At 38.8% G+C, this 12,368-nt stretch overlaps 1 protein-coding gene across 1 annotated transcript; it reads left to right on the top strand.

Moving 5' to 3' along the window:
• Positions 1-1,197: 1,197 nt before the first annotated feature.
• On the top strand, positions 1,198-11,272 carry LOC146574042 (adenosine receptor A1-like). The gene is made up of 3 exons (XM_085273606.1): positions 1,198-2,086; positions 7,054-7,345; positions 7,437-11,272. Exons 1-3 carry the CDS (start codon positions 1,752-1,754, stop codon positions 7,815-7,817), a joined length of 1,008 nt encoding a protein of 335 aa, XP_085129732.1. The 5' UTR covers positions 1,198-1,751; the 3' UTR covers positions 7,818-11,272.
• Positions 11,273-12,368: the final 1,096 nt, after the last annotated feature.

Raw genomic sequence — 12,368 nt, 5'->3', positions numbered from 1 at the left:
ACACAAATCTATTCCTAGCTCAGGTTTAGAGTTGTCTCTTTTCTCTGCCCAACAAAATAGAAAATTGGGTGCTAACAAAAACTGACAACTTTTTTTTTACTTGTTTCAACAAATCAGCTTTGGATCACCTTGACACTGTACAGAATGCAGCGGTGAGACTTTTAACTGGCACTAACAAGAGTTTGCATATTACTCCAAGTTTGGCTTCACTTTATTGGTTGCTGGTAAATTTTAGGTTTCATTTTAAAATGTTAGTTTTAACCTTTAAGGCTGTACATGGCAAAGCTCCCCAGTGTATCTCTGAAATTTTATGTAAAAAATAAAACAAACAAACAAAGACAAAAAAATCATGTATTATCACCACTAAGTTTACAAATGCAAGAAAAATCGTTAGGTCCCCCCAAGACAGCCGCCTCTCTGTGAGCTTTCTTCTGCTGGAGGTTTCTTCCTGCTGAAAGGAGGGTTTTCGTTCCCACTGTTGCCAAAGCGCTTGTCACAGGGGGGGTTGTTGGAGTTTTCTTTGTATTGTTGTTGGGTCTTTACCTTACAATATAAAGCACCTTTAGTCAACTGTTGTTGTGAGCTGGAGCTATATAAATACATTTGAATTGAATATAACTGTGCATCAGTCACATGGTAACTATTTGAGCATACATATAATAGTATTGTGCCTTTCTTTAAAGCAGCATATATTTGTCACACTTACCTGTTTTTTTTATATCCTCAGACTGATGCAAATACTCGACAAAGATAAACTGATTAAATACAAAATGCAGTTTTGCAATCAACCATTTGTGTTCACTGACAATGAGTCACACACACACACACACACACACACACACACACACACACACACACACACACACACACACACACACACACACACACACACACACTCCCTTAAATGAAATATCTATTTTGCAAGTACGAAAAAAATCACTGGACAACAAATTGAGACACAATAACTGAGGAGGAAAAAGGCGCTTGATTTACAAACGGTTGACAACAAACTCGTTTGCTCTTTCAACACTTTTTCTTGTTTTTTCCACCACTTCTTACGCAGTGAGCTTTAATATTTGATATAGTAAAAAGAAAAAAAAAGACAAATGCACGTGTCACGAATCCATGTTTGATATCCTCCTCCTCAGAGCTTGGCGTGTCACTCCCACAGAGGGCAAGCTTTCGCTTACAAATAATTGCAAAGAAAGAAGAGAAGGGAAACTGTTAATCTGACGTTAATCTGGATACGTTTAGATTATTCTTTTGTTTCGTGTCTTTGTTTTTGTTTTTACATGGAACAAGTACCCCGAGACATAGACATTTTTGTTTATACCAAGTAAGTACTGATGGAATGACGTAATAATTAAATGACTGGAATAAGCGTGGCTCTGTTTAGGATTCCCTGTTTATTTTTCCGACCTTTGACACATGCCCTACACCGAGGAAAGCTGCACAGCTAATCTGCTCTATGGGAACCTGCATGTGACTCATTCAGTACCCTTCCTGTCCCTCTGACAGCCGGACTGCGGGGGCAACTCCATTCCCGGAATCTTCAAAGTTGCGAGTGGATACATGTCCCGGACTACATTTGAAAAGGAGAGGCACTACCTCCGCATCCGTGGGACATAAAACATGCGAAAAATAAGAAGGGGTGTCTCAGTCGACCCCCACAAACTCAAACAGGGAAGTCCTTCTACGTGTTCGGGTTTAATTTTCTCCGCTGAGCCCACACTCATCCAGTATCCGCGATCATGACTGTGGATGCTTACAAGGCTCTCTACATTGGGATGGAGGTGGTGATCGCCTTGTCCTCGGTCATCGGGAACGTAATGGTGGTCTGGGCTGTGCGCATTAACCGGTCTCTGAGAGACACCACGTTTTGTTTCATCGTCTCCCTGGCCTTGGCTGACATTGCAGTCGGAGCTCTTGTCATCCCCCTCGCCATAACCATCAGCATTGATCTCAAGACACACTTCTACAGCTGTTTGCTGGTCGCCTGCACAGTGCTCGTGCTCACACAAAGTTCAATCCTGGCGCTGCTGGCCATCGCCATCGACCGCTATCTGAGAGTCAAAATACCCATGAGGTAGGCCTAAAGGTGAATTCCTCTAGTTTTTAATATATTGTCTCGTTTCTACAAGCATTTGTGTCTGGATCGCTGCTGGGATCAAGGACACTAACCAAAGACGCTCCTGCCGGTTTCATGCAGGTTTTTCATTTCACCCACCAGAAATTCGTGTAATACGTGGGGTAAAAGTGTGTCTAGCCGCTGAGATAATTTTACCTTAACAGCTCTGTAATGTCTCTACTTGTAATTATTGGTGCTGTAATAATACAGCTAACGGACTTATCGGTGTTTATTAACACTTTCATTCATTTAACTATTAAACATAACTCCGATGTGCCTTTCCAGCGCACAAAATAAGGTGCAAATTGGCGAAGTAATGCGTATTTTTCTCACATTTTGCAGCACATTTACCTTGATAGATAGATAAATATGTATGTTTTCAGTCTGTGCTAAACAGAAAAGCTTGTTGACTTTTATTTTCGTCTTCTTAATTATATATATTGTTTAATTTTAAGAATCATCTTTATATGCCTTTCTGTTACGGTAACTTCTGTCATGAGGAGAAGCTGAGGTTTTGCACTCAGTGCCTTATCACTTTGCACTTCTCCTTTTGTCTCACCCTAATATCTCTTTAATGAAAAAGTCTTTCTCGTCCACTTGAAGCTGGCTCGTTTGAAAATAAGCCTGTAAGAGTGAGGCAGAGAATGCATGATTGGTCAATAGGCTCATGGTGGTTGGTTGATGGATTACATAATTTGTCAAGTTGGCTACCAGCAGACACACACTCAGTGCAGGGGCATTAATATAGGTTACAGTGACATTAGCCAGACAACAGTTCAAATATGTTATCTGTTATATGAATGCTATAGGTCTTGTAATAAATAAACTGTTATTTATTGCGTTCTCTTGGGGATTTCAGTCCCGTTCATCATAGTCTTGAGGTGTAGTTACCATGTGATGCATTCAGCAGATGATTTACCCAAGTCAAAAGCAGTATAAATTAATGTCTCTATTATATGAAGTAAAGTTTAATAAGCACCATCTTTATTTTTCCTTTAAACGTATCAGTATGAATCATACCTCTAATAATCAAACATAAGGTCTTTTTATTTTTGGGATGTCCTCCAGCAGAAACAGTGATACTGGGTCTACTTAACACAGACAAAAAAGGCAGTGCTTCTTACAGTGTTAGAACACTGTGCAAAAATCTTGAACTGTCCCTCTTTTGCTTTCAGGGTCCAGACTTTCTTCTAATTTTTTTAATGTGGCCTTGAGCCAATAGTTCTTTCTGAAGATCTTTCAAAAATGTTCTTTGGAAATTGTCTGCTTTTAGACTCGTTTTCAGACCACTCCTTGTACCTGACTGTTTTCACAGGAATGTATTTTTGTTTCTTAAGCCACTCAACACTGACCTGTGAATCATTCAAGCATAAAAAGGGGACTAACTCAACAAATTAAGAGTGTTGTGTCTACAACAGACAATTTACAAAAAGAACGAATTTCAAATTGCACATTTTGTTAATAGCAGCCTGTTGTAAAAACACATCATCTGCTGTGGCTTTAATTTAATTAGTTGAATCTGTGTAAAGTGCCAAAGATAACACAGTCTGACAGGCATAAAGTAGTATTTTTGCAACAATAAGCTAAAGAGCTATTTCCTATTCCTGAAGACTACTTAAAGAAATGACTAAGCTTCCTTAAGGGAGTCCAGACTGTGTTAAAGAATAAAGGTGGTCACACCAAACTGAATTGTTAGAATTTTAGGACCCACTTTATGCAATATTTTTGTTTACACACATTTCAATAAATCCCAGTACATATTTCCCATTTCCCTAGCAACATATTTAGGAATGAAGGGTGACTCAAGACTTTTGCACAGTACTGTGAGCAGATACATTTTTCTTCCAATTCAGAGTATGCGCTTTAGCAACAGACTCTAATTTAGAGTTCAAATACTTAGCACCTGCAATTTGTGTTTTACCGATTCGTAGCGAGCTGGTAATATGAGCCAGAAACTGAGTCCTCTTCCCTTAAATACCCCTGGGACTCTGGAGGGACACAGTTTAACAAGCAGTGATTGCTTTTTTTAGCTGAAGTGTTTGGAAGCACGTGGTCATGATAAGGACGGTCTGATATTGCCTCACGCGTCACTGTTTGGCTTACCCGGATGATAGAATTTCCAGGTGGGAGATGAGGCTCAAAATCCCAGAGGAAAGACGAGATAACTGGACTACAGTAGAATCCAGAAATCAATTTTTGGCAGACAGACTGCTCATCTGTATGCAGCCAGCCAACCATCCAAGGTTTAGAAAAAGCTTTACAAAGACTTATGAATGCACAGATCAAGATAGAAATGTCATATGATGCCACATGTGGGAAGGTCCACTCCAGACACGGTCTTTTTTAACTTCATTTCGTTCATTTATCCTGTGTTATGTCTGCTGCACCCTGGCTGAACTCTTACTCTGTGTGTGTGCGTGTGTGTACTATATCCAGCTCTGTGCGTGTGTGAGAGAGGACAAGACAAAAAGGGGAAAAAGAGGAATGATAATAGTTTGGTTCTCACACGTACCTGAGTTTGTCAGTGTGTTTGTCGTAACCTTAGTGTGACTTTAGCCATAACGCAGCTGTGGTAAGAGCAAAGTACTAACATGAGGTGCTCAATGATTTACTCTAAGCGAGTCAGCTTTTATTCCTTAGAATTTCTTGTCAGAAACAGGACTGATCACTTCCCAGGAAGATAACAAAGAATTGTATTGAGTTTAATAACTTCCTAATTTCTTCTTCTGAAAACCAGGAGCTTGTCAGGACCTGTTTCTGGCTTACATATCACAGTATATCTTTTTTCTAGAAAGCTGATTTCTTGGAGCAACACTTTAGTGGCACGCAGAGATCTGTGATAAGTAAAGAAGTGATAACTGCACAATGAACAAAAAATCCAGTGCTATAATTCTGTCAGGACAACATGACAAAATGCGATGCCAGAGAAAGAAAGAAGAGCTGAATTATTTTGCAAGAAACCAGACCACTGCTGTTTTCTGTTTTGCTGTTGCAGATTGATTTGGTTGACTTAATGTTCTATTAACTTTCTCTACACATAATGTATTATCATTAGTTTATAAATTAGTTTACAAAGTTTTAGTTTAACACCTGATAATCTTTTAATCAAGATGTTTCGCTTTCTATTGCTTCAGGTGTATACGTGTTCCACGCAGTCTGCCTTTAAAACCAATTGTGAAAGAATGCCATTCCAAATAGCTCACTCGGTTTGAGTGTGATCTTGCAGAGGTCACTGTTGCAGCAAGTCAGTTTGTGAAATTTCTTCCCTGCTAGATATTCCTCAATCAACTGTAAGTTGTATTATTGGAAAGTAGAAACATTAAGGAAGTGCAGCAACTCACATAGAGTTACAAACATCCTCTTGCATTAAAGTCATCACAAAAACTGTGCGCTGGGAGCTTCGTCTCATTGGTTTCCATAGCCAAGCAGCTCCGGTGGGTGTAATGTGTAGGTGGCCCCATGCTTTTGTCCAGTTAGTGTATATTAAATAGCCAATTTTACAAATTTTACAAAGCCCACATTTTTAATTAATGCTTATTACCATGGCCACAAATATATGGCATGTATATTGGGACAATCTTTTGTATAGTACAAATGTAATTCTGTGTCAAAATGTGCAAAATAAGATACCTGATTTAATAGGCACTAATTTACATAAATGTCATTTAGACCATGCATAGTGAATAAGCACCGGTTTCTCCCTTTAAGAGCTAGAACAGGCCATGAGGAAAAGAACACATGATCATTTCTTCTTTCACTCTAGTAATAAATCAGGTCATGTGAAAAAGAACGTTTTCACAGGGGTTTATGTAGCTCTGTGAAAAACAAAAGACACCTTTGCTGTTTCCATAGGAATTAATAGAGTACGTAGCAGACAGACTAATCAAATGCACTTGATTAACTGATTATCAGTCAGTGTGAGCACCTTCACAAAAAGCAGACGTTATGGCAGTTCATTAGTCTGAAGCATTCAGGTGTGTGTTAACACATCTCCCAGGAGTGGACGTCCCAACAAATTCATCACGAGGTCAGATGGTGGACTGCTCAGACTCTACACGCCTCAGTTAGCATGTTAAATGTTAAAAATCATGAGAATAACGTATGGTAAATATGTTTCATGCTATGATTCCCACAAGTCTGCACACAGTATAACTGTATATGAATCAAATAAGCATATGGTATGAGAAAAACACAGTAGAAGGCACTTTCTTGAGTAAAATATAGTTTCAGAGTGCCCAGCCATGACTTTACAATCACCTGCCGACCCGTTGTGTAGGTCCCCTTAAACAGTTGTGACCTGTAGGGTAATGGATGTGTGACTTCTGGTGGTGTCCTGTGCTGTCTGCCACCCGGACCTTGGCAGTGGATCCTTTGCATTCAGCAAGCTGCTGGGTGGAGCCTTCCATGGGTTGTGATTTTTCCATTGCTTTCCACAAATGCTCAATTGGATTGGCATCCAGCAAGTTTCTATGACGAGCCAACAGCACGGGAGCTTTAATGTTCCTGAGCAGATTGACAGGGTGTGACGGCGCTCACTGTTGCGGGCCACCGTTAGTTGGAGTACCACAGCTAGGGGTGTGCTTGGTCACTGCAGCAATGTTTAGGTGTGCAGTATATGTCAAAGTAGCATCCACATCAACACCTGGACACAAACCTTTCCAGCAAAACAAAGAACTATAGCACACTTTTGTATCTGCTTTAAATGTTTATGGAATGATTTGCCTTTTAGTTTTTCTTTTAAACCTTTCTTTTTTCTTTAAATGCAAAAAACTATAAATAAAGTATAATAGTATTTGATGTTTTAATAGGATATTAACTTATGTACAGATACTGTTATATAATTTTAAACAGTCCACAGTCAGTCATCTACCTGACTTCACACAGATTATTTACTTGGAGTTTCATCTTCTTTTTTGTTGCCATAGCTACAAGAGGGTGGTGACCCCACGGCGAGCCGGCACAGCGGTTTTATTGTGTTGGCTGGTGTCCATCATAGTGGGTCTCACTCCGATGCTTGGATGGAATAACCTGCAGCAACTTCGTAAAAATGGCAGCTTGAAAAATGACACCTTGGTGGTCTGTAAGTTTGAGACCGTCATCAGTATGGACTACATGGTCTACTTCAATTTCTTTGGCTGGGTGCTGCCCCCTTTGCTACTAATGCTCGCCATCTATGTTGAGATTTTCTACATGATCCACAAGCAGCTCAACAAAAAGGTGAGACCATCTTCTTCTCGTGCCGGGCAAATCAAAGACTGTGTGAATACTACATTTTTCCACTGATATCATGTTCTTTAATTTGGCGTAGGTAACAGCAAGCCACACTGACCCAAGACGCTACTTTGGAAAGGAGCTTAAGCTGGCCAAGTCCCTCGCCCTAGTTCTGTTTCTCTTTGCAGTAAGCTGGCTCCCTCTGCACATCCTGAACTGCATTACTCTCTTCTGCCCAGGATACCATGAGGTTGGATTCATATACATCGCCATCATCCTCTCTCACGGAAACTCAACTGTAAACCCCATCGTTTATGCTTTCCGCATCAAGAAATTCCGCACAGCTTTCCGGAAAATCTGGAAACAGTACCTGCTCTGTCAGGATCCAGTTGGTCGTCTCCCTCAAAGAGGAAGCCAGAGAGGTCAGAGTCATGAGAGGAGGTTGAGGCAGAATGATGACGACGACGATGATGTGTGACCTTTGGTAACTAATTGGATTGCTGTGTTACTATCAAGTGTCAAAACACTTGTTCGCAAAGTGGAAAGGACATCGGCTTTATTGTCAGGCTCAACAGGTTTACTGGTTGAAATGGCTTTCAGAGGATGTCCAATGTCTGAATGATTTCCTCCAACCACATGCACCAACAAGGAGAGAGGATTAAAACTCAGCTGGGGGATGAGATCAACACTATAAATCATACTGATTTCTCCATTGGCTGATAAAATACCGATTTTGTTACATGGGACAAGCACTCCCTCGCTTTCAAAGCCAATTTTTTGGACTAACTAAGTGTATATTTGGAGCACATGTGGTACAATAATAGTGTCTGCTGTATTGTTTTCTTTTCTTTAACCTAATTAAAACTCATGGCCTTTTTTATGTGATTGATGTCCAATATTTGTCCTAGTGTGTGCTACCTTAACATGCTTTGTTCTGTGGCCTTGAGGACAGAAAATGTAACAAAGAACTGAAGCAAATTGTAGCCTAGTGTTAACAGTGACAGTTTGTTAAACAGAAAGTGTACTCAACAAGCTCAGCGGTGTGAGGGTATAACTGGGACTCTTTGTAACTAATCAAACTCGTGGACTTTACAAATGTGTTGACCTGTTCTCATTTCCAACTTGTCATGTATTAATAATCAGGATACATTATTTAGCATCATTGTTCAATGTACAGCGCAGTCCAATACAGGTCAATAGAAGTTCCCTAAGTCAGGAAATGAGACACTATGAGACCATGCGAAAAAGGGCTTCACTGACATGCAACCGTGGCAACCAAGGAAAAACGAGAAAAGCTTGTTGCAAATGGAAGATGTTTGCCTTTGTCAATGTGAAATGATGTATTTTAACCCAAACCGGTTTTTCTCCTAAGCCTTACCAAAGTGCTTAAAGAACTCAAGTCTGCAGTTTTTATTTGGATCATATTTACTAAATCTCGCATTTTTCTGCAATTTATTTACGTTTGTGAAGAAAAAAGACACACTGATGATTTAGACGTCTCAAGAACTCCTGTATCAAATATGATACACTTGGTGTTACAGAGTTAATGGGCAGCCAAATCCAGTAAAAACCACTTCATCCTTATTTTGGTCCAAAATAAGCCTTATAAAGCTTCCTCCCCCCCTGCAAGGTTATGGAAATGGTTGTGACCTCTCTTGTGAGTCTTTGGTGGCAGTGTTTGGTATTTAAGAATGCTTCCAGTTAATTATATTCAGGAGCAGTGTTGGTCAAGTTACTTGAAAAAAGTAATCGGTAACTAATTACTGATTACTTCACCAAAAAAGTAATCCCATTACTGATTACTTATTTTCAAAAGTAATTAATTACTTAGTTACTTTTAAAAAACACAATTTACAACCTGAATAGGTAATAAAGCGATAGATCTTTCAGCCCAATTCTACTTTTTCTGCATAATCCATCATACAAAATGTAATCAAATGGAAAAGTCTCTTTTTTTTAAAAACTTGTTTTATCAGTTTTAATCTTTTAACTTTATGCATCAAGCAAAAATTAAATTATATGCAACAAGTAACGCGTTACTGCCCATCTCTGTTCAGCAGTCTGTGAGTGTCATGTTTCCTTCATATATGACATTTATTTCCTAAAATACAAATTAATGAGCAACTTAACTGCCCAAATCTAACAAACACGAGGGGAAAAAGTGGCTCCAGACAGGTTTTTATCTCTTGTCTCAAGGGGTGAGTTTAAAATTCACTAATCCACCTGCCTCCTAATGCAGGCCTTTATTGTTCCTCACAGTGCAGATCAGTCATGGAGTTCTTACTGTAAAGGGGTTACCCTTCGTTTTTGGACTTGACAAAGAGGTTTCTGACCGAGTGCCAGATTGTGATGAATTAGCTGTGAGAAAGGGCTTAATGTGCTGTTAATTATCACATTTGAAGATAAGGCTTTTTGCATTATTGAGACCGTTTGAATGATAGTAGCTTATCAATCAAAAATAAAAACAGCAGAGAATTTACTTGATGCTGATAATTGTAAATTGGACAGCTGTAATTACCACTGATCCAGCTATAGTAACCATATAACTATACATCAAAGCATCAGTGTGTTTAAAAAAAATAAAAATCTGTATATTTATAAAACTGTGAAGGGATGTTGGAGCAGCACCATCTACTAAGCTCTATCCAACCTTATCATTTAACTCTATAATGTACTGCACATGTATTACTGGAGCCCTTTCTAATACTCACAGGTGTTAGGTATTGGAAACAAAAAGAAAAAAGAAAAAAAACATCTACTTGTGAATCTTTGTAAAATATATTTAACAGTATAGGATCATTAAACTGTCTCTGTGAATTTCTTTTTTTTTTTTTTTGCTGCTGAGCTAAACCAACCAGCATTGACCTCAAAGTCGGCGACTTTTATTTTAACATAACCAATATATGCTGAGATGGGACTGCTGACACCAATATTATGTAGTAGCATACGTAACTCTGTGTTTAAATGTTAACGGGAGATACTGTCTAAAACACATCGCTGAGCAGCAGCTGCATTATCCCTGACACGTCCTCTTGCAGCTGTTCATCAAATGAGCCAGTTGTGAAATTCATCCTCCAAGCTTCTCTGCTGTTGTGCGAGCTGCAAATCAAAAATAGAAGTATGTTGCGGCGTATGTTAATTTATATACACAAAGCTGCATAGATTAGTGTGCATTAGGAGTTTTTTTGACAAAGGCAGCAGACTTCTTCCCAGAGAGTCATGTACACACACGTACAGTTTGCTCATTGTATTTCCAGCACCACTCATGTACTAATGCTTCATTCTGTTTTTTTACTTTGTGCCCATGCAAATTATTGTTAAAGCCATTAAGTCTACAATTTAGTTTATGTTAAGTGTATGACAAAGTTAAATGTAATTGAATCGACTCCAGCAAAGAGTCCATTCAAAATTTTCACATCAAATTTAACTTTGATGAAATCGACTCGTGCAATTGCACAACTGACCACAACACCACAGCATTTTTTTCATTGTTCCGTTTTGGTTTGTTAACTCTTAGTAGACTGTGGGAAAGTGAACACAACAGGAGTGAATGTCATTTTGCAGTGTGAATCTATACTGGCTGCTGCTTTCATGTTTTGCATTTCTATACATATAAAACTGTCTGTTTACTGGACCAGTGTGAAGTCTTCAAAAATCATTTGTGCAATATTCTCTAATGTTCTATAACAGTATCAGAAGAAAATCTGCAGTGTACATATTGTACGTGTAGAAACTATCATTGAGAATCAAGAGCTATAATAATGGGCTGTAATAATTTATCGGTATCTAATTACTGTATATAGGAATGTGTGACTCTACAGGTCAACAGATTGATGGAGAAGGCAGAAAGCAGATTGCTTGTGAATGTGCAAAGTGTTTCAGTGCACTTAGTGTTGTTTGACGTGCTGTTGGAAAATACACAAATCAAACACATGTAGTGGCGAATTTCTGTCCCAAGCTTCGAAAAAATAATTCTTCCACTTCTTAATGTGAGCTGTTCAGATTTATTTCTGACTCGTACATACAAACAAAAGATGTCACGGTCAAAAAACTATTTGCTGCTACAGCGCACACTTCCATTGCCGTCCTGGCTCACTCTAACCTGCTACAACACATGCGCTGTAATGTTTTCTTACCCGACACAAATGAAACACGCAGCATTTATTCTCTAACAACATATCATACAAAATTAAACATGTAACAATAACTGAAACAGTATCAAAAATATTTCTCTATAGATTGGCTCTAACACACAAGACAAACAAAATAAAGCTGTCACTGTGCTGACTGCAAAGAATCTAATGAGAAATGGTACAAAGAAGTCTGGATATTACTAAAAGGATTTCTTTTGGATGTAATAAAACATTATCCATTGTCATCCAGTCAAATCATGTTAAGGCTTAGAGAACAGGCACCATGAGATGGCATCATCTGCTAAATGTATGACACACATAGGTTAGCTCTTATTTTTTCATGTATTTTAGATGTGATTTCATAAGGAGATTTTTGTTTGCTTATTTGTTTAAAATAAAACTTCTCTTACCTTTAGTTTTGCCAGAGGGGAATACTGAGTAAATCTGCAGTCACTGTGACTTTCCAGCTGCCAGCTGCTTTACAATTCTTACTGGAATGAAGCCATTGTTAATGTAATTAGTTCCACCTGTGGCTATTTCTACTTTGGAAAATCAAACTGCAATGAAAATGATGTGTAATCTGATTTGTCTGGACTCAGTATATACTTACCGCACACTTAGGAACACATTGCTACCATTGGGTTGGATCCCCTTGGCCTTCAGAATTGTAAGTAAGTTCTTCGTGGCACAGATTCAGTAAAGTGCTGCAAATGTTCCTCAGAGGGTTTGCTCCATGTTGAAATGAAGCATCACACAGTTGCTGCAGATGTCAGTTGCACCTCCATCATGTGACTCTCATATCCCAATTAAGCTCTACTGAATCTGCATCTGGTGACTGTGGAGGTCATCTAGGTACAGTTAACTATTGTCATGTTTAAGAAACCAGTTTGACATGA

Source organism: Mchenga conophoros, linkage group LG5 (genome assembly GCF_057382185.1).
Source record: "Mchenga conophoros isolate Kocher_MC1m ecotype Shallow Benthic linkage group LG5, M_conophoros_male_GT1.1, whole genome shotgun sequence".
Classification (NCBI taxonomy): domain Eukaryota; kingdom Metazoa; phylum Chordata; class Actinopteri; order Cichliformes; family Cichlidae; genus Mchenga; species Mchenga conophoros.
This window is presented reverse-complemented; position numbering and strand designations above follow the sequence as displayed.

Coding starts and splice junctions, on each gene's coding strand:
- LOC146574042 (XM_085273606.1), top strand. CDS start 1,752: ATGACTGTGGATGCTTACAAGGCTCTCTACATTGGGATGGAGGTGGTG. Junction 2,087..7,053: donor AGAGTCAAAATACCCATGAG/GTAGGCCTAAAG, acceptor TTGTTGCCATAG/CTACAAGAGGGTGGTGACCC. Junction 7,346..7,436: donor ACAAGCAGCTCAACAAAAAG/GTGAGACCATCT, acceptor AATTTGGCGTAG/GTAACAGCAAGCCACACTGA.